This window comes from Ahaetulla prasina, chromosome 1 (assembly GCF_028640845.1).
Source record: "Ahaetulla prasina isolate Xishuangbanna chromosome 1, ASM2864084v1, whole genome shotgun sequence".
NCBI classification, from domain to species: Eukaryota; Metazoa; Chordata; class Lepidosauria; order Squamata; family Colubridae; genus Ahaetulla; species Ahaetulla prasina.
This window is the reverse complement of record NC_080539.1, coordinates 376,238,410-376,264,702: the sequence shown is the minus strand read 5'-3', so window position 1 is coordinate 376,264,702 and position 26,293 is coordinate 376,238,410. Positions and strand designations below refer to the sequence as shown.

The window sequence follows — 26,293 nt, the reverse complement described above, 5'->3', positions numbered from 1 at the left end:
CCCAGACAGCTGGTCGGGCTGCTAGAGGCGCTGAGGGCTTCTGGTGGGCTGTTTCTCAGCCGTTGGAGGGAGGCTGTGGGGTGGGGAGGGGGCTGGGCTATCAGTCTCCCCCACTCGCCCCCCTCCGCCCCCCGGGACAGCGACGGCTCCTAGCAGCGGCATTTGGAGCCCCGGCGGAGGCAGGAGCTCGCCTCTTGGACGGCCGGTGTCTCGGTCATGAGGTCTAGAATCTTGGTTTAGCTCTCGGGCCAGCCCAGAGGTCTTTTTAAGGCTGCGCACCCAAAAGGCCTCCAGGAGCAGCTCGCCTCGGACTCCCCGAGAGCGGCCGAGGGGCTCCCGATCACAGCTCCCCGCGACCCCAAACCCTCCAGCAGAGCCCGAGCCATCCCGCCCTGCGGGCGCCCGGCGGGGCCATCGCGGCGGCCAGAAGAGGCCAGGACGGGCTGGACGGAGCAATTCGGAGGAATCGCCTGGTAGCCACCGCATCTCGCCCGGGGAGGACCGCGAGCTAAGAAGGGCGGCGGAATCAAAGGCATCCCGGTACGAGGAGAGGAGGAGAGGAGGGAGAGGAGGAAGAGGAGGAAGGAGGAAGAGGAGAAGAGGATGAGAAGGAAGAGGAAAATAGTAGAAGAAAGAGGAGGAGGAAGAGGAGGGGGAGAAGAATATGAGGAGGTGGAGGAAGAAGGGAAAGAGAAGGGGAGGAAGAGGAGGAGGAGAGGAAAGAGAAAAAGAGGAAGAGGAGCAAAGAGGAGAAGAAATGAGGTAGAGAGAAAGAGGAGGAAGAAGAGGAAGAAAATAGGAGGAGGTGGAGGAAGAAGGGAAAGAGGAGGGGAGGAAGAGAAAGAGGAGGGAGGGGCCGTGGTAGTGGGAGGGGGGAGCTGCCCAGCCCCACCGGCCATCCCCAACCAGGCGCCCGCGGAGCCGCCGGAGGGCGAGGCGTTGCCGGCTGCCGGGATCGCGCGGAACTCCCTCCCCGCCCCCTGGCCAGCCTCCCCACAAGCGGCGCCGCCGGCTGGAAGTCCAAACCGCTCCGGACCGGCTCCGATCCAGCAGCAGCCCCGGCAGCTCCGGCTCTCCTCTGCGGGCGGCGGAGCGAAGCGACCGCCCGGGCTACGCGCAACAGCTGCCCGGCCGCGCCCTGCCTGCCTGCCTGCCTGCCAGGTGACGGAGGGGAAGGAAGCGGGGGTCGAGACTCGAGCGGCTCACTCTCGCCGGCGCCCCCGGCCTCTGCCCGGGACTACAAAGCCCAGGAGCCGCCGCCGGCACCGTCTCCGGAGAGGGGCTTGAAGGGAGAAAGGCTTTCTTAGCGAGAAAAAGGGGATCTGGGACAGTTGGGGGGGGGCTTCCTCCCCCCTCCTCCTCCCCTCCTCTTCCTCTCCTCTTCCTCTTCCTCCTCCTATCTCCCTGCTCTCTAGAAGTGCCCCACTCCGCCTGAGCCCCAGCCCCCCTCCACCAATCTCCCCCCTTTCCTAAGGGCTAGAAACTTGCCTTTCAAAAGCAATGCTGGGTGTCGAGGCGGGTGGGTGGGTGGGTTTGCCCTTGCAGGTGCAGGGATTTCCTCCCCCCACCCCCCACCCTCTTGGGTTGATCCTGCCACACAAAAAGGCTGGCTGGGAATCCTGACTATTCAAACCTGGTTGGGGCCCCCGAAAGGCAGAGCTAAGGTGGTTTCTTGGGGAGGAATCTCTGGCTCGTGGTGTGTCAGTCTGAAGTTGCTGTGGACGTAACAACAATGCAGGTTTTGGGTACCGACAGCATGGCTGGCATTTGGGCAAAGCAGAGGGAGAGGAGAGATGGGGCAACTTTTGCCTCGTAAAGCCCCTCAAGTCTGCCCAAACTTTGCCCCCTTCCCTCTTTTCCCCTCCCCCAACCCTTCCGGGCTCGAAAGGATGACTTTAAAACCCACATTTTGAACTCCCTTCCATGCCCAACAGTTCCCTGCAGAAGTGGCAAATGGTCCCTTGCTTCAATGGAGAGCGAATTTCCCCTTGGAATTAACATTTGCATCTCCCAGGGGCGGGGCAGGGGCGGGGAGGGCCTGAACTGTGCTTGGATGAGATGAGAATTTTAAGATTTGGCTCAATGCAGGGCCTGGCTGAACCAGATCGCCTGTCCTCGGTTTGGCAAATCCGAGAACGCACGGATGGCACGGAGTTGGGTGGGGCTGTTTTGACCCTGGGTGACCTGTAAATCTTTGAATTCGGCCAGGGCTCTGAGCAGAGCAACTGCTTGGAGCAAGGGGAGGGGGGCAGGTTTACAGACGGGTCCCACCACCCTGCTGGGCAGGCAGGGATGAAGGTTAGCTTGCTGCAAAATCAGATTTTGCCTAGTAAGGCTGGTTCTGTGGTTTGTATGGGGCGGTGGTGGAAGAGACGTTTCCCAGGCTGCCCCTCCAGGGCATCCTTCTCCTGCGCCTACGAGGGGCCCTGGGTTTCAAAATAGAATAGAATAGAATAGAATAGAATAGAATAGAATAGAATAGAATAGAATAGAATAGAATAGAATAGAATTTTTTATTGGCCAAGTGTGGTTGGACACACAAGGAATTTGTCTTGGTGCATATGCTCTCAGTGTACATAAAAGAAAAGATACCTTCATCAAGGTACAACATTTAACATTTACAACACAGTTGATGGTCATAGGGTATAATTTAACACTTAATGATAAGCAACAAAAATTACAGTCATACAGTCATAAGTGGAAAGAAATTGGTGATGGGAACGATGAGAAGATAATAGTAGTGCAGACTTAGTAACTAGTTTGACAGTGTTGAGGGAATTATTTGTTTAGCAGAGTAATGGCCTTCGGGGGAAAAACTGTTCTTGTGTCTAGTTGTTCTGGTGTGCAGTGCTCTGTAGCGTCGTTTTGAGGGTAGGAGTTGAAACAGTTTATGTCCAGGATATGAGGGGTCTGTAGATATTTTCACGGCCCTCTTCTTGATTCGTGCAGTATACAGGTCCTCCATGGAAGGCAGGTTGGTAGCTATTGTTTTTTCTGCAGTTCTAATTATCCTCTTCTCTTGTTTTTGACACCTTTCAAATCGATTCCGGATAGATAAAGACGCAATTGGCCTTCCTTAACGCAGGCTAGCAGCCAACAGTCAAACTGCCCCCCCACCCAAACATTTGAGCATCCTGGATTTAAAGGGTTTTTTCCTCACCCGTCGGGAAAGGCTGCGAAGAAGCAATTTACCTTTGCATCAGGAAGATTGCAGATTAACAAAATTAGAAGGGACCTTGTAGGTCAAGGGGGGCTGGAAGGGGGGCTGGAACCGGCCCGCGGGGGGCTTAGATCTGGCCCCCGGGGCCACCCTGGAAACCAGCCCAAGGGGCTTCTGCCAGTGAAAATGGGTTCCCCAGCTCCGTTTTCGGCTGCCACGGCCTCCTGCAATCCTTTGCCAGTGGAAATAGAGCTGAGTTTTCATGTTTTAGCCTCCAGTCCCCTCATCATCCTGGTTGCTCTTCTCTGCACTTTTTCTATGGTCTCAACCTCTTTTTTATAGTGTGGTGACCAAAACTAGATGCAGGATTCTAGGTGTGGTCTTACTAAGGCTTTATAGAGTGGTATTAGTACCTCCCTTGATCTTGATTGTATCCCTCTGTTAATGCAATTTAGGATTGCATTGGCTTTTTTGGCTACCGCTGCACACACTTATATTTAGCTGGTTATCCACTAAAACTCCAGGATCCCTCTCACAGTCACTGCTATTAAGCCTGGTTTCACCCAGTTTATATGTGTCTTTTTGGTTTTTCTTGCCTCAGTGTAGGACTTTACTTTTCTCTACATTGAGTTCAAGTCTGCCAAGATCCATCTAGATCTTGAGCCTCTCTTCTAGGGTGAAAAAGAGAGAGAGGGGCTTTGTGGCTGGATGGGAAATCTTTCTGCCAAATGCAGGATGAGGATGATCCAAATCCTGTTAAAACCCGCTTCCCTCCCAATCTGGATCCAGAACAGGGCCTCTCATCCCTGCCCTGTGGGTACATTTTTTGGAGAGGAAAGCAATTTATGCAATTGCTTAATTTCACCAGCCAATTGTATCTAATTTGGCTGCAGGTGTAAGACTGCTCCTTGGAGTAAATCCTGCTTTAGGGCAGCACGCCCCAGGGCTTTGCATGCTCAGGTGTGGTTCAGCCTTATTAATACGTGGTTTGTGGAGGTCCTCGGTGCTCTCTGAGCTTGGTGGTTTTCTTTTTTCTTTCGTTTTGTGACCCAACTAGGTAATACCATCAGCGCTAGAAGGGAGGGGAGTTTGCTCCTTCTTTATATGCAAGGGACTTTTCCTGTCGCTGTTGATGGGAATGTTGTTTTCTTCTTTGTAGTTCTTTAATTAAAAATCTGATTCTGGAAGAGTGCAGAGAAGATCAACGAATATGATTAGGGGACTGGAGGCTAAAACATATGAAGAACGGTTGCAGGAACTCGGTATGTCTAGTTTAATAAAAAGAAGGACTAGGGGAGACATGATAGCTGTGTTCCAATATCTCAGGGGCTGCCCCAAAGAAGAGGAGGCCAAGTTGCTTTCCAAAGCACCTGAGGGCAGGAAAAGAAGGAATGGGTGACTCTTCGGAGAAGGGCGGGATATAAATTCAAATTTAAAAAAAAACTCATCAAGGAGCGAAGGAGAAATTTCCTGACAATGAGAACAATTAACCAGTGGAACGGGTTGCCTCTGGAAGTTATGGATGCTCCAGCATTGGAGGCTTTTAAGAAGAGACTGGATAACCACTGACTGGTGCAGACTCTCCAGCTCGAGCAGGGGTGGGGGGGGTTGGACTAGATGACCTCAAAGGGTCCTTCCAACTCTGTTATTCTATGTTCTAAGCAAGCTACCAACTCAGACAAACAATGACAAATAGCAGCTTAATGAAGGAACCTCCAAGAACGCTTCCCACTAAATTAGGAATTAGGAATTCCCCTGATTCATCTGGATTATTTCTTCCTGGATATATGTCCTGTTGGAAGCTCCCTCCCGTGCAAACTTTTTAGTTTTAAATTTCTTTCTTTCTTTCTTTTTCTTTTTCTTTTTTGCAGCTCTTTCGGTAGCCCCTTTCCACCAGCCTGGCTAAAATCAGCATTTATTTATTTATTTTATTTATTTATTAAATTTTTATACCGCCCTTCTCCCGAAGGACTCAGCCAAAATAAAACACAATATATATACAATTAAAATCAAAATTTAAAATAAAGCATATTACAAAAAGGCCAATGTTTAAAAATTTAAATTTAAAATGCATGATGGTTCCATACCCCTCAGCTGCCAGCCGAAGAGCGTCTTTCGAGTATCGAAAAGCAAACAAAACCCTCGCCTAGATCCTTTCTTTGAGCCACTTAATCTCCCCCCCCTCTTCCCAACTGATCTGCTTGTGGGGACCCCGCCACCCCCAAACCCCTCACCCCAATGATAGCTGCACTCCAGACGGCGAAAGTGCTGCTCTCGGCTCGGCTCTCAAAACCTGCTTCAAAATTCCCATTTGGGGTGGGGAAACCCCCCCATATTTTAACTCTGCACATAGAGGGGGGGGACACTGAAGAAGCTGGGAGGGTTTTTTTTTTTTTTTTACCTGCCTCTTCTGTTCTCTGTGCTTGTAATCGAGTTTCCAGCACTGAACAGCAGCCAAAGAAAGTGAGAGTGGCTGGTTTACAATTTCCTCCCCATTTCTTTTGTCGTTGGGAATGCTGCCTTCCCTCGGTCCCAGCTGACTGTTTCTTTTCTTCTCTCCCTACCCTAGAGTTTGTTCCCAGTTTGGGAATAAGTTTCTTTCTTTCTTTTTTTTTATTGAAAAAGTTTTACAAGATTTTTTTCCCCCATGCATCCCTCCCTCCCTCCTCCCTCCTTCCCCCATCCCCTCTCCCCCCCCCCCACCGGACTTCCCAGAGCAAATACAGGGTATCGTATCTAACAATCATAAGCTAAAATATGCTAATTAACATAAACTCCCATCCCTCTTTTTGAACCTCAACTCCCCTTTTCCATAAAAAAAAAAGGAAAAGGAAAATCTTAATAGTAATAAAATTACCTTCTATTCATTTAAAAGCTATTTAGTTATTTTGTTATTTCAATCTCCATTATATATATCTTTCAAGAATAATCTTTCAAATAGGGTGATAATTCTATCTTCTCATCTAAGTCCATTAGTTTTAAAGTCCAGTCTTCTGTAATAAACAATATCCCATCTTCCAATGTTGTAATATCAAAAATTATTCCTCAATATACCTTATAATCCATCATATTTATATCTCCATCATACTTAATAATAAGCATCATCTTTCCTTATAAGAATGTAACATTTACCTCATATTCTTCCCCATATTCCCCATATAATTTTCCAAACAATTTACACGTTTGGGAATAAGTTTCAATGAATGAGAATCGAGCTGGCAGGGGCCTTGGAGGTCTTCTAGTCCAACCCTCTGCTCCAGCAGGAGACCCTGGCCTATCCCCTTTTGGACAGAAGGCTGTCTAGTCTCTTCTTAAAAGCCTCCAGTGTTTGAGAACCCACGAACACGGAACGCAGAAGGGGACTTGGAGGTCATCTAGTCCAACCCCCTGCCCAAGTAGCGGCCCTGTATCATTTCAGCCAAATGGCTTTCCCGTCTCTTCTTAGAAACTTCCAGGGCTGGGCCATTTTATGCCTTATACCAGTGATGAGTAACCTTTTTGCCATCGTGTGCCAAAAGCAGTGTGTGTGTGTATGTGGGGGGGGTTGTGCATGTGCCCACACCCATAATTCAATGCACCCTATCCACCACACGTGTGTGTGTGTGTGTGTGTGTGTGTGTGTCCCCGCCCGTGCTCCCCTTATTTTTGGTGCATAATGCCACGGTGGGCCCAATAGGTCCGTTTTTCGTCCTCCCCAGGCTCCAGAGACTTTCTAGGAGCCTAGGGAGGGCGAAAACAGCCTCCCCTCTCCCCCCACCCCCGAGACCCTCCAGAGGCTGGAAACGGTTCATTTCCTGACTTCCGGTAGGCCTGGAAGGCCCGAAAAATCAGCTGGCCGATGCACGCTGGAGCTGAGCTAGGGCAACACTCGCGTGCCCACAGATATGGCTCCACATACTACCTGTGGCACACGCGCCATAGGCTCGCCATCGCGGCCCTAGACCATTTCTGACAAATGACTGTCCAGTCTCTTCTTAAAAACTTCCAGCGTTGGAGCACCCACAGATTCTGGTGGCCAGCAGTTCCATTGTTTAATTGTTCTCATTGTCAGGAATTTTCTCCTTCGTTCCAAGTTAGTTTTTCTTCTTGATTAGGTTCCATCCATTGTTTCTTGTCTTCTGGTGCTTTGGAGATTAGGTTGGCCTCTCTTCTTTGGGGCAGCCCCCAAAATACTGGAAGACTGCCAATGTCTCCCCTAATCAGTGGTAGGTTTCACATTATGTTACTACCGGTTCGCACCTTTGCTTCATGTGGGTGTGTGTCCGGTTTGTGTGCGCCCCTGCCTTCTGCACATGCGTGTGCCTTCCGCACATTTGCCCGGCCTCAAAAATGTGCTTAAATAGGATGGCGTGTAGCTGAGGCAGGTGGGCGGAAAAACCCCCCAGAAAGTCCAGTTGCCTCTTGAAAAAAAAACCCACCTTTGGGACAACCCTAACTTGAATGACTGAGAACCTGTACACACATTTCTTTTTTTTATTTATTAGAAAAGCTTTTACAAAAAAAAAAGCTTCCCCCCCCTCCCCCTCTACCCCCCTCCCCCCTCCCCCCCCCGATTTCCCGGAACAAACACAAGGTATAGTAAAAATAAAGCAAACATATACTAAAAATTTTTCCTTCCTAACTAAATTATAATCCTACAATTCTCGTCAATTCCTAACCTCCCCCAAAACAATCAAAAATAATACATCCTAAATCATTCAAATGCAGTCCGATATCTCTTAGTCTGATATCTGCTTTGAATATAGTCGATCCATTTTTTCCATTCACTTAAGTCTCTTTCTTGCGTATCGTCTTTCAAAAAGGCTGAGATTTTTGCCACACATATTTCTTTTTAACCGTTTATTTCTGTCCGATGCTTGGCGACTTTATAGGCAAGCACTCTCCATGCTACGCCGTCAATCATGGTTTCTTTCGGTCACCGGATGTTTAACTTTGCATCAGATTTGAAGTGATCAAGCCAGCCTGTTCTTTTCTTTGCTTGCCCCATCTTCTTGTTCCACCCACCATTCCTAGCATCGGGCGGACATGCATTTGCACCCATGACCTGGCCAAAGTAAACCGGATTGTAATCTTGTGATTTGTTTTAACCTTCTAGTGATGCGTCTGGTTTTATTCGACTGAAGAGCTCTCTGTTAGGCCAGCCCCAGAGCTCAAAGAGCAGCCCTTCGTCTTTGATAAGCTGTTCTTGAATGTCCAACTCTCGCACCCAGTTAGAGGGAAGAGAGACGATGGCTTTTTATAGCCAGACTGCTTTTTATATCTCTATCAATATCTTCCGCTTTTCCGGGTCTAATTCACGTTAACCGTTGCTGCGCGGCCTCAGGTTGCCCTGCGTTTGATTTCAGATGTAGAATGGAGAGAAATTTTTAATACAAAAACTGCAACAGGATTTTCCAGCCCTCGTTTATTAGCAAGGGACAGAAAAACAGAGTTGGAAGGGACCTCGGAGGTCATCTAGTCCAACCCCCTGCCTGAGCAGCAGATCCTATGCTGTTTCAGGCAAATGGCTGTCCAGTCTTTTCTTAAACACCTCCAGGGATGGAGCACCCGCAACTTCTGGTGGCAAGCAGTTCCACTGGTTAATTGTTCTCACTGACAGGAAGTTTCCCCTTCCCCTTTTCTCCTTTCCTTTCCTTCCTCCTTCCTTTCCTTTCCTGCCCTTCCCTTCCCTTCTCTTTCTTCTTTCCTTTCTTTTCCTTTCCTTTCCTTCCTCCTTCCCCTTCCCCTTCTCCTTTCCTTTCCTTTCCTTTTTTCCTTTCTCCCCTCTCTTCTTTTTTCCTTTCCTTTCCTTTCCTTTCCTTTTTTCCCCTCCCCTCCCTTCCCTCCCTTTCCTGTTTTCCTTTCTCCAATCTTTTCTTTTCTCCTTTCCTTGTTTTCCTTTCCTTTCCTTTCCTTTCCTCTTTTCCCTCTCCTTCCTTCCTTCCTTCCTTCCTTCCCCCTCTTTTCCTTTCCTTTCCTCTTCCTTCCTACTCCCTCCTTTCCTTTCCCATTCCTTTCTTCCTTCCTTTCCTGCCTTCCTTCCTCCCTCTCCCCCTTTCCTTTCCTTTCCTTTCCTTGCCTTGCCTTGCCTTTCCCTTCTCCAGTTCCCTGCCCCTCTTCCCTTCCTTTCTTCCCTCCCCTCCCCTTCCCCTTTAGGTTATGTTGTATTTTGATTAGGAGTTGCCCAGAGTTTGGAACAAAATAGTATATAATAATAAGGAAACAGGAAGGAGGGTGGAAAAGGAAGGAAGGGGATAGAGAGGGAGGGAGGAGGAAATGGGAGAGGAAGGAGAAAAAAAACAGAAAAATACAGAAGAAGGAAGGTAAAGAAAAAGACGGGGAGGGAGGAAAAGAAAGAGAGGAAGGAAAAGAGGGAAAGAAGGAAGGAGAAGAGAGAGGAAGGAAGAAAAAGGAAGGATCAGAGGAGGTAGGGAGAAAAAAGGCAACAAGGAAGGAAAAGGAAAAAGAAGGGAGAGATGGAAAGGAAGGGAAGAAAGAAAGAAAAAGAAAGGAGGGAGGGAGGAGGGAGGAGAGAGGGAAGGAAAGAAAGAAGAAAAAGAAAGAAAGAAAGAAAGAAAGGAAGGAAGGAAGGAAGGAAGAAAGGAACATTTCGTTCCTTTGCAGAAATGCCCATCCCAATCTCATTTTTCCAGTGTTGCTCCTCACGTTGGACCGCAGATTCTCCACGGAAGGTGGCAAATCATTCAGGGTCCGAAAGTTTTAGCAGAGGGCAGTTCGGGTCAATTGCTGGCACCTTCCCTCCCTCCCTCCCTCCTTTCCAGGGCTGGCTTTTCTATCCCTCTGTTTATGCAGCCCAGAACTTTTGAATTGCTGCATCTTTCTTCTCACGATTCAACCGGGAGGAAAGGCTCCAGTCAGCATTCTCTTCTGCCACCCCCGTCCGTCCGTCCGTCCGTCCCCTCCAAACCGTGGCTGACCTCTGGAGCTCTCCTGTCCTCTGCTGTCAGATTTCAGAGGACGAGTCGAAGGGAGCTTGGGGGACCTGAGAGAAAAGGGGGTTGGGGGCTTCAAAAAAAGGCAGTCAGGCCGGGTCTGTCAGTTGCCCCTCTCAGGAGAAGATATTCCTCCCCCCTTTTTTTAAAAAAAAATAAAAATCAGCCTTAACTTCAGACCCATGAGGACTGGAGCCTTGTCCTGTTTTGAAGAGAAAGGCCATAGCTTGGAATGCAGTTTTTTTGTGCTGAGAAATTTTGGGTTTTAAGACCCCCACCGAGGTCTAAAATTAAAAGAAGGCAAAAAACGCCCCCCACACCAAACGTCATTTTAAATAACGTACGAGGCGGTGATGGGGGGGGGAGGCTACCTGCTAAGCAGAAGCGAAGGTGTCCTTGAGTTACGCCCATTTGTAACGTCACGGTTGCTAAAACTGGAACCCACCCAATTTTACAGGGTTTTTTTTTCTTTTTTGTGGCAGTTGTTAAGTGAACCCGTCTTTGTTAAGTGAAGCAATCGTTTACTCTGGGCGTGGCTTTGCCCGAACATCAGGCCTAAAACCATCCTCAAATGCATTCATTCACATTGGAAATTTTGATTCTGGCCTTCTTTATTGGCAAATAAGCAAACTATTTTTTTTGTTTATTAATAAAGAAGAATGCAACGCATTAACAACAATTCAACAATGGTAATCGTGATTGAATATTATTAATAAGTAATGTTTAATATTTAATAAGTAAGCGGTATTGATTTGTTAAATATTAAATATTATTTAAATATCATTAAATTTTGCTTCCTGCAAGGCAACTCTGGGTGGCTTGCAACAAGGGGATTGTAAGTTAGATCCGTCAGAATTCTGGATGGTCGCTAAGCGGTGGTCATAAGTTGAGGATTGCTCCGGGTGCAGAGCCCAAGGCAACAAAATTCAACTTGTTTTGTTGAATGCTGGCATCGTTTTTGCTGTCTTTAAACGAGCCAGGAGTGGGCATTTAGTCTGGCTGGTGCCTTTTCCCAAAGCTGGCCTCCGGGGGCCGCTTTTTATAAAGTACAGGATGTCCTCGCCGGAACAACTATTCATTTAGCGACTGTTTTGAAGTTACGACGGCTTTTGGAAAAAATGTGACCTGTTTTTCCCTTATGACCCCACACTTATGACTGTCGTAGCATCTCCCCACGGTTGCCTGATCAAAATTGGGACCCTTTGGCAGCTGGTCAGTATTGATGATGGTCACAGTGTCCCCCCAAGCCAACCAGAGAAGCCAGGTTCACTTAACAACGGTGGCAAGAAAGGTCGCAAAACAAGACAAAGCTCACTCACTGGATTGATTTGCATCCAACCCTTATTCTTTTTTTTTGTTTTACAAGTAACTCAAAGCGCGACACCCAACCCACCTTCTTCCTCCATACTCCTGTCTCGCTGAGCGACAGAAATACGGGGCTCCATTGGCGGTTGTAAGTCGAAGGACTACCTGTATGGGTATTTGCACCCCAGACTCTGGGCTGGGACTCCGGGCTTCCTTCCCCATCATCCTGTCTGCCTGGAGAGGGCAACCAGAGCAGCTGGCTTTCCAACTAACACCCTCCCAAGCGCCTGGTGGGAGCGAGCGAGCAAATATTGGTACCCAGCGCCAGCCGATGACCTTCGCGGGCGCCTGGCTCTCCGGCTGAATAGCAATGAGCCTCCCTTGGCTTGTCATCCCCAGCAATTCTGCAGCCGTGGGGCTGCCGGCCTTGAGGAGGACGGGGGGGGGAGGCTTGGGAGGGGAGGTGGGCTACAAGGGGCGTGGCTACCCACTTTAACCCCCCCACCCACTAGGCCACCTCTCTTCCTGATCCCCCTCCCCCAGCAACCAGGGCAACAAAGACGCTGAGCAAATGCATTCAGTCAATCAGAGTAGAGCTGAAAGGGACCTTGGAGGTCTTCTAGTCCAGGGGTCTCCAACCTTGGCAACTTTAAGCCTGAAGGACTACAACTCCCAGAATTCTGAGAGTTGTAGTCCTCCAGGCTTAAAGTTGCCAAGGTTGGAGACCCCTGTTCTAGAGCGGACAAACGGTTGTCCAATCTCTTCTTAAAAACGGGCATCCCCACCCCATTTGAGACAAGTGGCTGTCCAGTCTCTTCTTAAAAACCTCCAGTGATGAAGCACCCACAACTTCCGGTGGCAAGCTGTTCCACCGGTTAATTGTTCTCCTGTCAGGAAATTTCTCCTTAGTTCCAGGTTGCTTCTCTCTCCTTGATGAGTTTCCATCCGTTGCTTCTTGTCCTGCCTTAAGGGGCTTTGGAGAATAAATTGACCCCCTCCTCTTTGGGGCAGCCCCTCAAATCCTGGAATCCTGCTATCCTATCACCCCTAGTCTTTCGCCAGACTGGCCAAACCCCAAATCCTGCAATTGTCCTTCATGTGTTTCAGTCTCCTGGCCTTTAATCATCTTAGTTGCTCTTCTCTGCACTTTTTCCAAAGTCTCAATAATCTTTTCTGTAACGTGGTGACCAAAACTGCGGGATGCGGGATTCCGAATGCGGCCTTACTAAGGCTTTACAAAGTGGTGCTAAAGACTCTGCGTGGTTTTGATTATGTATACGGTAATTCCTTGCGCAGACATGTAAAGCTGGAAACAAGACACTGGGCTGCATGAGGTTCTAGGACATCGATGTGCAATGCGGCGATCAAAACTGTATGCAGGAAAGGAGTTGCCCTCCCCTCCTTCATCCAAGCTGTTGTAAAGCTGGAAGGGGGCGACGGAGGTCATGAAGCCCACCCTGCCTCCGGCTACCATCACCTATCCCTTTCTTTTCCCTTCCTGTGTTTGGATAACCTGGGGCAACTCCATCGGGGTGCAACTGTGGGTAGGTTGATCGGGATTTGGGGGGTGGGTGTCTTCTACGCCACTGCTCAACCTGAGCCGCTTTAAGAGGGGTGGGCTTCAACTCCCAGAATCCTCCCAGCCAGACGAGCTCAAGTGCTTAAGCTGAAAAGTCGCCAAGGTTTGTTGAATGTAAGAATGATCTGTCTAGCCATGCTTTACAATTTGTACACCTTTTTTTCTTTTGGTCCAACTCTCTTGGAGGAAGGGGGGTGGGGGCTCCGGAGACCTTCCTCTCCTGCTCCCCCTCCCCAATCTCAGTGCCCGGAGAAGCACCTGCTGAGTCCCCGGGGAACCCTCTCCGCCTGGCTGCTGCCAGGACATTATGCCGCCCGCAGTTGGAAGCTGCCAAACGCCTGACCCTCTCTCGCCAGACCCTCCTCTGCCCCCCTCCCCTTCCGAGATGACATCTCCTTTTTTTTTTTTCGGCATCCACCTCGATGCCGTCTCCATGGGAACCGTCTGGGGGTGTCTGCTGCTGCAAGGAAGCTCCGGATGGATGCGGGGAACCGAGGAGGCAGGCAAAGGGCTGGTGTGGCGGAAGGGCAGGTGGGGGCACCGCTTGGACCCTGGCCCAGCAGGGATTGTGACAGGGTCTGCCACCCACCCACCCACCCACCCCAAATCTCACCACTCCCTTCAGAAAGGTGAGTGGGGGCTTGCATGTCGGGGAGGGGGAGAGAGAAAGAGAGAGAGAGAGAGTTTGGGTGCCAGGTGGGCGGGTGGGAAGAGCAAGTTTGAATTCTGCCTTTTTCCTGCTGCATTTCTGAGTCGCCTGGCAGGGTTTTGGTTTTTTGGGGGGGGGAAAGTAGGGTTCAGCCAATGCACACCCCTTTTAAACCCTGCGCATTTCTCTTCTCACATGGATCGGGATGCCCAGACGCGTTTCTGGCTAGCCAACCGTTTGCCTGCCAGTCTTGCCAGCTCTTTTGCCCGGCTGCTTTTGTTCGAACCGCGAGGGTCTCTTCTTGGCGGGGGGGTTGTGAGTCAGGTCAAGGATCCACCACGAAGCAGCGTGTGCCGGTTCTGGGTAGTTAGTAGGGCTTTCAGAGTCGTGGTGAATCCACACCCCGAGGAAGGTTGCCGTAATTGCTACGGATTCAGACAACGTCGTGGTTGCGTGGGGAGAGCCCGCTGCTTTCTCCAGACCGGGTTTTCCGACCTGGTGGGACTACAGTTCCCATCCCCCTCTGCTCTGCAGCAGCTGCAGTCCAGACCTCCCTCACCGCGAGCCCTTTGTGGGGAAGGTTTAGCAAGGAATCTCTGAGGAGGAGGAGGAGGAGGAGGTTTGTGAGTCTCTGGGTGAGTCCCGGCTCGGCTTCTTATGGATGCCACAACTCAGAAGGGGGCTTGTCAACAAAGGAGGCTTTCCGGTGTGTCTCTGTATGAGTTGCTGCACTGAGCTCCTTCTGCCCAGCCAGCAGCTCATCATTTTTACACTTCACAAGTTGAGGATTGTGGCTTTCCAGGCCCTTCAGGAAGAAATCCATCCGGTGTAGTAACCATTCTCAGATTCTGGGGAAGTGCAGAGCCACGTTTCTGCCTTTGAATCAAATTATGCGAGTTGGGAAAAGTGCGATCGGGTTTTGATTTCTCCTGCAAGGAAAGTTGCTCAATTCTCTGGCTGTTGAAATGATGGGGGGGGGGGGAATCTTTCTTTTTTCCGTAGAGGCCAGGGCTGTTGGAATGACACTTAAAACAAAACGAAACTATCACAATTATATCAGGTGAAATGACAAATTTTGCAAGTCAATGTGAGTCTATCACAATCACAATGGGGTGTCTGGCTTTTATTTTTGTTCTTTAAAATTCCCACAAGCTGGTCAAAAGTGAGGCTGTCTGAGAGGTTTCCAAGCAGGCAGACCATTAAAAGGAGGTGCAGTGATGTGGTTGCAGACTTCATTCCCCTAAACGGAATGGAACAAAACAGGACAGGACAGGACAGGACAGGACTAGACTAGACTAGACTAGAGTAGAGTAGAGTAGAGTAGAGTAGAGTAGAGTAGAGTAGAGTAGACTAGAGTAGACTAGAGTAGACTAGAGTAGACTAGACTAGACTAGACTAGACTAGACTAGACTAGACTAGACTAGACTACAGTAGACTAGAGTAGAGTAGAGTAGAGTAGAGTAGACTAGACTAGACTAGAGTAGAGTAGATTAGACTAGACTAGACTAGACTAGAGTAGACTAGAGTAGAGTAGACTAGACTAGACTAGAGTAGACTAGAGTAGAGTAGACTAGAGTAGACTAGACTAGACTAGACTAGACTAGACTAGACTAGAGTAGATTAGACTAGACTAGACTAGACTAGAGTAGAGTAGAGTAGAGTAGAGTAGAGTAGAGTAGAGTAGAGTAGAGTAGAATAGAAAATAGAATAGAATAGAAAATAGAAATATAGAATAAGAATGGAATGGAATGGAATGGAATGGAGAAGAATAGAACAGAGTTGGAAAGAATCTTGGAGGTCTTCTAGCCCAGGAGTCACCAACCTTTCGGACCTCAGGAACCATTAAATTCATAATTTTAAATCCCGTGGACCACTAATATGATCTGCCTAATGACCGGCTGGGTGGACGTGGCTAGGTGGTCATGTGACTGGGTGGGCAGGGCCAACTTGATGTCACTCACGTCAAGGGGCACCTCACCAGCTTCTACTCACCCCTCCCCTCCTGGCCACTCCTTGCCTCCCCGCCTGGGCTCCTTAGGGCCCCAACAAGAAGCAGCTGTTGGAACTAAGCAGCCACCATGAGAAAAAGTTGGCAAAACAGCTCTGTTCAAATTGGATTTGACTGAGGAGGCTCAGTAGAAGCACCTCACTGAGGACTAGGAGCATAGGCTTTCCAAGCAGAAGGAAGACCTGCTGGAGTGCAAGGGCAGGTACCGGTGCCTGGAGGCTCAGCGGGCTGAGATGGTCAGCCAGTTCCAGGCCATGAGGCAGTCCCACTGGAACAAGGCCCTCCGGCCCTTCACCACCAACAGCTCTTCCCTCCAGCTTTCGCCCAAAGCCCTGAATCAGGAGGCTGAAGCAGACCCCAAGTCAGAATTTCTGCCCCCCCTCCGACCCACACAAAAAGACCCCGAAGGGGGAGGCTCTCTGCAGCAACACAAAGGTTGATTGCACGTATCTGTCCCAGGGGCCGTAGTTTGAGGACCCCGGATTTAGTGCAATATAAAAAATGCAAATAATTTTTTCTGCAGACCACCAAAATTTCCTCACGGACCAACAGTTGGTGACCGCTGTTCTAGTCCAACCCCCTGCACAAGCAGAGCCTGTAGCATTTCAGACAGATGGCTGTCCAGTCTCTTAGTTTCCAGGTTGCTTCTCTCCTCTCCTTGATTAGTTTCCATCCGTTGCTTCTTGTCCTGCCCTCAGGGGCTTTGCAGCAGGGGTCTCCAACCTTGGTCCCTTTAAGACTTGTGGACTTCAAAGCAAAGCTGGCTGAGGAACTCTGGGAGTTGAAGTCCACAAGTCTTAAAGGGACCAAGGTTGGAGACCCCTGCTTTGGAGAATAGCTTGACTCCCTCCCCCCCCCCCGTTATCTTGTAGGAGCCCCTTAAGTATTAGAAGACTGCTATCATGTCTCCCTTTGTTGGAGACCTGTGGCTGGGGGGGGGGGCATGATTCTCATGCAGCCCCTGTTCTTCATCACCATGATGGTTGCCAAAATGTAAAAAAAGAGGTTGAGACTCTAGAAAGAGTGCAGAGAAGAGCAACCAGGATGATGAGGGGACTGGAGGCTAAAACATGCAATGAACGGTTGCAGGAACTGGGCCTGGCTAGTCTAGGGAAGAGAAGGACCAGGGGAGACAGGAGAGCAGCCTTCCAATATTTGAGGGGCTGCCAGAGAGAGGAGGAAGGGGGTCAAGCTATTCTCTAAAGGCAGGAGAAGAAACAACGGATGGAAACTGATCACTAGAGTAGCAAACTGGAATTAAGGAGAAACTTCCTAACAGTGAGGACAATTAACCAGTGGAACTGCTTGCCACCAGAAGTTGTAGATTTTCAAGAAGCGACTGGACAGCCATCTGTCTGAAATGATTCAGAGTCTCTTGCTTGAGCAGTGGGGTGGACTAGAAGACCTCCTCCCCACCCGAGTCTCTCTCAACTCTGCTATTCTGTTATTCAAGGCCACCGGGGCATAGTCTCTTAGCAGGACGGAGGGGATACTGACAGATTCTATTCTTACTCTATTCTATTATTCTATTCTTATTCTAGTATTCATGCCTCCCCCCCCCACACTAAAGAAAAGCGAGCTCCGGGGATTCCCAGCCAACATTTGGGGGGGGTGGGTGGGTGCAAAAGACGCATCTGAGTGTTTCTTCGTTAAAATGCTCTTTTGCCTTCCCACGGTTCAGATCCCTGAGCCTTGAGATTGTGGGAGCTCCCTGGGTGTTTTCGTAACCGCGGAGTGCAAATTGGCCGTGTGTCTTTTGCTGCCAAACAGAGCGCCCAGAGAGAGGCCGGTTGTGTGAATCCGGGTCTTCTGGCGAGATGCGGGTTGCCGAAAGGGCTGGCTAGGAAGCAGAAGGACAAATTCCCCGTCTTTGGAAGTTGAAATCCACGTAGCTTAAAGTCCATGTTTTTCTTCTCTCCCGATTTGAAATGGGATAGGGTTTCCTGCCTGAGAAAGGGGTTGAGCTAGAAGACCTCCAAGGTCCCTTCCAACTCTGTTATTCTATTCTATTCTATTCTATTCTATTCCATTCCATTCCATTTTTTCTCTTTTAATCTCTTCTCTCCTCTCCTCTCCTCTCCTCTCCTCTCCTCTCCTCTCCTCTCCTCTCCTCTCCTCTCCTCTCCTCTCCTCTCCTCTCCTCTTTGATCTATTCTATTCTATTCTATTCTATTCTATTCTATTCTATTCTATTCTATTCTATTCTATTCTATTCTATTCTATTCTATTCCATTCCATTCCATTTTTTCTCTTCTCTTCTCTTCTCTTCTCTTCTCTTCTCTTCCCTTCCCTTCCCTTCCCTTCCCTTCCCTTCCCTTCTCTTCTCTTCCTCTTCTCTCCTAATTTGATTTATTCTATTCTATTCTATTCTATCCTATCCTATCCTATCCTATCCTATCCTATCCTATCCTATCCTATCCTATCCTATCCTATCCCATCCTATTCTATTCTATTCTATTCTATTCTATTCTATTTTTTCTTATTATTTCCTAAGTGGGTACAAAGCGGAAGGGGTTCTGCAGGCTAGTGTGAGAAAAATCGTTGAAAGCCGAATTGGGGAGGATTTGAACTGGGGCTGGGCGGAGGAAGCGATTCTTGGCGAGAGAAGCCGTCCCCCATCTTGGAAAGGGGGCTCAAAGACCTTCCTGGCCACACGGTTGAGACGTTCTGGAGAGGGGATTGTGGGGATGGAAGGCTCAGGATCTCCAGAAAGTAGAGAGGCAGAGGAACAGGAGGAGCCTGTTCCTAATGCACGCATGAGAAGAGCTGCCAGAAGGCAAGAGCAGCTCAAGCAGAGAGGACAACTCGGGAGTAGGGCCAAGAGATGATTGGCCCCTCCCGTAAGGCTTAAAACAGACCAGCAACGGCGTTTGGGCTTTGCCGGAAAACAACATTGTAGCTGCGTCTTCTGCTCTGTCTTCTGCTTCGTATACGTTTTTGTTTTTGTGGCTTCTGGATGTTTGCCAGGAAGGGCCTTTGGCAGTTTGCCTAATTGGACCAAGGTTTGCAATTGGACTGAGGAATTTGAGTTGGGAGGAATTTGCTTTAATTTGAGTTGAACGACGCTGGGAATGAAGTAATTCCCAGCTGTTCGAATAAAAGTGTTTTTTTTCCCCACAGACTGAGTTTCCTACTATCTACCTGGGTCACAGCACACACACAGATGTATATATATCTCTATCTGTCCATGTCTCCATCCATCCGTATCCATCCGTATCTATCTATCTATTTATCTATCTATCTATCTATCTATCTATCTATCTATCTATCTATCTATCTATCTATCTATCTATCTATCTCTATCTGTCATCTTCTTTCTCTCTCTCTCATTTATCTATCTATCATCTACCTCTCTATCTCTATCTATTTGTCTATATCTATCTGTCCATCCATCCATCCATCCATCCATCCATCCATACATCCGCATCTGCCTATCATCTACCTATCCTCTCTCTCATCTATTGTCTATGTATCTATCTATCTATCTGTGTATGTGTGTGTGTGTGTGACAGAGACAGACAGACAAAAACATATTACAATGGCGGCAGGGTCCCGGGCTCTTGTGCTCCCCATTTGCAGCCTTCGGGGTGGGGTGGGGGGGCTTCTGACAAGTGAAGCCAATGAGGGAGCCCAGATCCGCTTCCCCACTGGAGACCCCTGTGATTCACTCAACAAGCCCATCACTTAGCGATGGAAATTCTGCCCCCATTCTGGACACTGGCTGACCCGAGACTGGAGGGTCTCCTTTCTTTTGTCGCCCAGGTGGGTGGGTGATCTCAGCCAGCAGCCAGGCACACAGCTCGACACCCCAGCAGATATTCAAAGGGGAAGTCACCTCCCCCCCTCATGGGGCTGGCCCTTAGCGTGGTGAAGGACCCCTGCAGCTGCCCCCACCTCCCTTCCTTAAAAGCAAAAGACCCAAGGTTTTGAAAGCTGCTTTTGCCCAGCCAGTTTCTCTCTCCGTCCGTCCATCTGTCCGCTGGCTCGGCTGCTGGAATCAGGATGCTGAGCTGGATTGATATGCTGAGCTGCCCCTCGGCCTTTGGGGGTAGAGTTCGCTTTGATCAACATGCTCCTCATCTCCCCCCTCCACCCACCCACCCAGCGTACTTCGTGCAATGGTTGCCGGGCTCTGACGCAACCCTGGTTTGATGGAGGCCGGATCCTGGCAAGCTCTGCGGCTGCAGCTTAGATAAAGTAGATAATAACTGAGCTGGAAGGGAGCTTGGAGGTCTTCTAGACCAACCCCTTGCTCAGGCAGGAAACCCTGTATACCATTCCAATCTCTTCTTAAAAATGGGCATCCCCACCCCGAGTGATTGGCAGCTTGTGGCAGGGAGTCCTCCTCTTCTTTTCTTCTCTTCCTTCTTTCCTCTCCTCCTCCTCTTCCTGCTCCCCTCCCTCCCTTTTCCTTCCTTCCTTCCTTCCTTCCTCCCTCCTTTCTTTCTTTCTTTCTTTCCTCCCTCCCTTTCTCCCTTTTCCTTCCTTCCTTCCTCCCTTTTTCCCTTTTCCTTCCTTCCCTTCCTTTCTTCCTTCCTTTCTTCCTCCCTCCTTCCTTCCGTCTACTTTCCCTCCCTCCCTTTCCCTTCCTTCCTTCCTTCCTTCCTTCCTTCCTCCTTTCTTTCTTTCTTTCTTTCCTCCCTCCCTTTCTCCCTTTTCCTTCCTTCCTTCCTCCTTTTCCTTCCTTCTTCCTCCTCCTTCCTTCCGTCTACTTTCCTCCTCCTTTCCTTCCTTCCTTCCTTCCTTCCTTCCTTCCTTCCTTCCTTCCTTCCTTCCTTCCTCCTCCTTTCTTTCTTTCTTCCTCCTTTCTCCCTTTTCCTTCCTTCCTTCCTCCTTTTCCTTCCTTCCTTCCTTCTTCTTCCTTCCTTCCTCCTCCTTCCTTCCGTCTACTTTCCCTCCCTCCTTCCTTCCTTCCTTCCTTCTTCCTCCTCCTTCCTTCCTTCTTCTTTCTTCCTTCCTCCTCCTTCCTTCCTTCCTTCCTTCCTTCCTTCCTTCCTCCTTTCTTTCTTTCTTTCTTCCTCCTCCCTTTTCCTTCCTTCTTCCTTCCTTCCTTCCTTCTTTCTTCCTTCCTTCCTTCCTTCTTTCTTCCTCCTCCTTCCTTCCGTCTACTTTCCTCCCTCCCTTTCCTTCCTTCCTTCCTTCCTTCCTTCCTTCCTTCCTTCCTTCCTTCCTTCCTCCTCTTCTTTCTTCCTCCTCCTTTCTCCTTTTCCTTCCTTCCTTCCTCCTTTTCCTTTCCTTCCTTCCTCCTCCTTTTCCTTCCTTCCTTCTTTCCTCCTCCTCTCCTCTCCTCTCCTCTCCTCTCTCTCATCTATTGTCTATCTATCTATCTATCTGTGTATGTGTGTGTGACAGAGACAGACAGACAAAAACATATTACAATGGCGGCAGGGTCCCGGGCTCTTGTGCTCCCTATTTGCAACCTTCGGGGTGGGGTGGGGGGGCTTCTGACAAGTGAAGCCAATGAGGGAGCCCAGATCCGCTTCCCCACTGGAGACCCCTGTGATTCACTCAACAAGCCCATCGCTTAGCGATGGAAATTCTGCCCCCATTCTGGACACTGGCTGACCCGAGACTGGAGGGTCTCCTTCCTTTTGTCGCCCAGGTGGGTGGGTGGTCTCAGCCAGCAGCCACGCACACAGCTCGACACCCCAGCAGATATTCAAAGGGGAAGTCACCTCCCCCCCTGATGGGGCTGGCCCTTGGCGTGGTGAAGGACCCCTGCGGCTGCCCCCACCTCCCTTCCTTAAAAGCAAAAGACCCAAGGTTTTGAAAGCTGCTTTTGCCCAGCCAGTTTCTCTCTCCGTCCGTCCATCTGTCCGCTGGCTCGGCTGCTGGAATCAGGATGCTGAGCTGGATTGATATGCTGAGCTGCCCCTCGGCCTTTGGGGGTAGAGTTCGCTTTGATCAACATGCTCCTCATCTCCCCCCTCCACCCACCCACCCAGCGTACTTCGTGCAATGGTTGCCGGGCTCTGACGCCGCAACCCTGGTTTGATGGAGGCCGGATCCTGGCAAGCTCTGCGGCTGCAGCTTAGATAAAGTAGATAATAACTGAGCTGGAAGGGAGCTTGGAGGTCTTCTAGACCAACCCCCTGCTCAGGCAGGAAACCCTGTATACCATTCCAATCTCTTCTTAAAAATTCCTTCCTCCTCCCTCCTCCCTTTCTCCTTCCTTCCTTCCTCCCTTTTCCTTCTTCCTTCCTTCCTTTCTTCCTTCCTTCTTCCTCCCTCCTTCCTTCCTTCTTCTTTCCTTCCTCCCTCCTTCCTTCCTTCCTTCCTTCCTTCCTTCCTTCCTCCTTCTTTCTTTCTTTCTTCCTCCTCCCTTTCTCCCTTTTCCTTCCTTCCTTCCTTCCCTTCCTTTCTTCCTTCCTTTCTTCCTCCCTCCTTCCTTCCGTCTACTTTCCCTCCCTCCCTTTTCCTTCCTTCCTTCCTTCCTTCCTTCCTTCCTTCCTTCCTTCCTTCCTTCCTCCTCTTTCTTTCTTCCTCCTCCCTTTCTCCTTTTCCTTCCTTCCTTCCTCCTTTTCCTTTCCTTCCTTCCTTCCTTTCCCTCCCTCCTTTTCCTTCCTTCCTTCCTTCCTTCCTTCCTCCTCTTTCTTTCTTTCTTTCTTTCTTTCCTTTCTTTCTTCCTTCCTTCCTCCCTTTTTCCCTTTTCCTTCCTTCCCTTCCTTCCTTCCTTTCTTCCTCCCTCCCTCCTTCCTTCCTTCCTTCCTTCTTTCTTTCTTTTTCTTTCTTTCTTTCTTTCTTTCTTTCTTTCCTTCCTTCCTTCCTTCCTTCCTTCCTTCCTTCCTTCCTTCCTTCCTTCCTTCCTTCCTTCCTTTCTCCTTCCTTTCCTTCCTTCCTTACTTCCTTCCTCCTTCCTTCCTTCCTTCCTCCTTCTTCCTCCCCTCCCTCCTCCTTCCTCCCTTCCTTCTTTCCTTCCTTCTTCCTTCTTTCTTTCTTTCTTCCTTCTTTCTTTCCTTCCTTCCTTCTTTCCTTCCTTCCTTCCTCCCTTTTCCCTTTTCCTTCCTTCCTTCCTTCCCTTCCTTTCTTCCTTCCTTCCTTCCTTCCTCTTTCTTTCTTTCTTTCTTTCTTTCTTTCTTCCTTCCTTCCTTCCTTCCTTCCTTCCTTCCTTCCTTCCTTCCTTCCTTCCTTCCTTCCTTCCTCCCTTTTTCCCTTTTCCTTCCTTCCTTCCTTCCCTTCCTTCCTTCCTTTCTTCCTCCCTCCTTCCTTCCGTCTACTTTCCCTCCCTCCCTTTTCCTTCCTTCCTTCCTTCCTCCTTCTTTCTTTCTTTCTTTCTTTCTTTCTTTCTTTCCTTCCTTCCTTCTTTCTTTCCTTCCTTCCTTCTTTCCTTCCTTCCTTCCTCCCTTTTTCCCTTTTCCTTCCTTCCTTCCTTCCTTCCTTCCTTCCTTCCTTCCTTCCTTCCTTCCTTCCTTCCTTTCTCTCTTTTTCCCTTTTCCTTCCTTCCTTCCTTCCCTTCCTTCCTTCCTTTCTTCCTCCCTCCTTCCTTCCGTCTACTTTCCCTCCCTCCCTCCCTTCCTCCCTCCCTCCCTCCCTCCCTCCCTCCTTCCTTCCTTCCTTCCTTCCTTCCTTCCTTCCTTGCCAGCCAAGGCCCAGAGCCCAGGCCTGGAAGGAAGCAACCAGACAAAGCCAGGGAGGCTGAAGAGGTCGGCTCCTCTGCCAGCTCTTGGCGGTTGGCAGAGTCCGGTTGGTGACGCTGAGGATTTTCTCCTTGTTTCCTTTTTACGGTCTTTATTTCCATCTAAACCCTCCAAGACTCGGGAATCCTATCGATCGCTTTTCCAAAAGAAATCCAAGGGGGCAAGAAACCTCCCCCTCCCCCGCAGCAACTCATTCCCACCAGACACAGGATGGCGGACACCCACAGGGGTGGCGGAATGATAACCGAGTTGGAAGGGACCTCGGTGGTCTTCTAGTCCAACCCCCTGCTGGAGCAGGAGACCCTGTGCCATTTTGGACAAGGTTGGAAAAGGGCGGGAGGGCAGGTCTATTCAAGGTTCTGAGTTTCCACAGGTTCGGTGTCCCCTCACAGTTGGGGAGGGGGCAGGAGACACCCCCCCCAAGGCCCTTTAACAAGGCAAGGCTTCCAACTGCAACAGCTGGTTGGTCTTTCTGGGCATGGAAAACGTGGGGCGGGGAGGGGGGGGTCCCTTGGCCTCCTTCTGCGGAGGCGTCTTCTGGTGGGGCTGACAAAGGTTGGAGGCAGGGCGCTGACCCTTCAGTGGAGTGGGGAGGGGTCTCTGACCAAGTGTGCATGTCATTGAGGCCGTTCTCCCCCCCCCCACCTTCTTTTTCTCTCGCAGCCTCTGCCTGATGTGGGGAGGCCGCAAGACCCTCACCTGTGTGCTGTGGATCTCTCTCTCTCCAGCTCCCGGAGATGCAGGTGGCCTTGGAGAGTGGGCAGCAGGTAGGAAGACCCCCCCCCACTGGATCTTCAGCTGGACGGAAGGGGGGGATCCCTGGCCAAGCATTGCCGCAAATATGATCGCTGGATCCCTTCCCCTTATCTGGCTCTGGGGGAGGGCAGCCCAGCTACACATCAGAAGGTGGAGTCAAATAGCAGAGGAGGGGCCGGAACTCTAGTTGCAGACATCCCCCCCCCAATTCATGCAGTGCTGACTTACTTGGCAACCCCTCAACGTTGCAGTGGATCCCCTAAAAGGGGCTTATGACCTTCATGCAAACTTCACGATGCAACTGACGATGTTTTTGCTGGAAACCGTTTTGGTTTTGCTGGTTCACTTCTGGTTTCTGGCCCAAAAAACCCCCCCAAAGCCTCCTATATGGTGAACAATGGGTTCACTTAACAACCACAGCATTGAAAAAAGTGACATGCAAGCAGTCATTGCACTCACTGTGGTCGTTAAGCGAATCACTGGAATCGTAAAGCAAGAGATTGTGTGAACTGTGTAGTGGATAGATATAGGTAGTTAAGTAGGTAGATATAGGGAGACTGTCAGGGGTCCAACGAAATAAAGATCTGAGGCTTCAGGTTCCTCAAAGTTTCGTTTTGCTTCTTAACTACCAGAGACATAATAGATAGAGTGATAGAGAAAGCGATAGAGAGATACAGGTAGATAGAAATAGATACAGAGATAGAGGTAAGTAGATAGATAGGTAACTAAATGATAGAAGATAGATAGATAGATAGATAGATAGATAGATAGATAGATAGATAGATAGATAGATAGATAGATAGATAGATATTAGATAGATAGATAGATAGATAGATAGATGATAGAAGATATAGATAGATAGAGAGAGAGATGGTAGATAGGTAGACAGACAGACAGATAGATAGGTGATAGATAGCAGTTAGATGGATGATAGATGACAGAGATAAATAGATGATAGATACGGTAGATTAGATAGATAGATAGATAGATAGATAGATAGATAGATAGATAGATAGATAGATAGATAGATAGATGATAGAAGATATAGATAGATAGATATTAGATAGAAAGATAGATAGAAAGAAAGAAAGATAGATAGATAGATAGATAGATAGATAGATAGATAGATAGATAGATAGATAGATATGATATAGTAGATAGATGGCTGGATGGATGGATGAAGATAGATAGATAGATAGATAGATAGATAGATAGATAGATAGATAGATAGATAGATATAAAGAGGGGGGAAGTTTGGGGCTCCCTCTCTGCCCATCGATTGTGCCCCTGGCTGAGCAGCCGCAGACCCTAACCCTGCAGAGTCCCCCCTTGGCATCCGCTCTGTTTGTCAGAGGTCAAATGTGGGGGGGGGGCACGTCTCTCCCTTCTGCTTCTTTTCCAGGTGCCCGAAGCCCACAGCTGTAGCCCCGCCTGATGCCGATCGTGGCCTAGTTCGTCCAGCCAAGGGAGGCTTTCCCGGTTGCCCCCCCCCCCACTGGAAGATGGGGGCTGCTTAACAGGCCAGGTTCCACCATCGCCTACGCCTTCTCTCTCCACGACCCCCTGGTGGTGGGTTCTTGGCACTGCAGTGATGGATGACGCCTCAACCCTGGATTATGAACTTCTGTCTCCTGGGCAGGCGGAGTCCGTCCCCGGGGCCCCGGGCATGGATGCGGAGCAGAAAACCGTCTTTGCCTTCGTCATTTTCCTGCTCATCTTCCTCGTGATGCTGATGGTGCGATGCTTCCGGATCTTGCTGGACCCTTACAGCCGCATGCCGGCCTCGTCCTGGACTGACCACAAGGAGGGGCTGGAGCGCGGCCAGTTCGACTACGCTCTGGTCTAGCTGGGACCCCGGGCCCTGGGCAGGAGCCCTTCCCCTTGGGCTGCTGCTGCTCCTGCCAAGGAAAGGGGCCGGGTTTGGGGTCCTCTGTCCCGCTGTGTTTCTCTGTGAGGTGTCTGTTTTGGGGGGCCGGCGCGGGATCCCCCGTCTTCCCTGTGGCTTTTCGGTGTTTCTTTGTGTCGTAGAGATGGGGGTGGATGGGGGCCAGATGGGAAAGGGGAAATGGGGTTTGCAGGCCTCTCGGGGAGGCTTTGCAAGCAGGGACCTTGTTCACTGTGGCAAAAATCCAGGAATTTGCCCTCTGCCAGCTTCCACCTTCCCCCCAAAAATCCGGGAGGCCCAAGTGGGGTGCAAATTTTGCATGCTTGGGAGCCCCCATAAGCCCCTGCCTTATGCTGGCTAGTTAAAAAAAGTTTGTTTTTTT

At 49.6% G+C, this 26,293-nt stretch overlaps 1 protein-coding gene across 1 annotated transcript; it reads left to right on the top strand.

The window, feature by feature from the left end:
* The first annotated feature begins 431 nt into the window (after window positions 1-431).
* CTXN1 (cortexin 1) lies at window positions 432-26,293 on the top strand. The gene is made up of 3 exons (XM_058163706.1): window positions 432-540; window positions 23,934-24,037; window positions 25,429-26,293. The coding sequence occupies exon 3, from the start codon at window positions 25,618-25,620 to the stop codon at window positions 25,870-25,872; it is 255 nt and encodes an 84-aa protein (XP_058019689.1). The 5' UTR covers window positions 432-540; window positions 23,934-24,037; window positions 25,429-25,617; the 3' UTR covers window positions 25,873-26,293.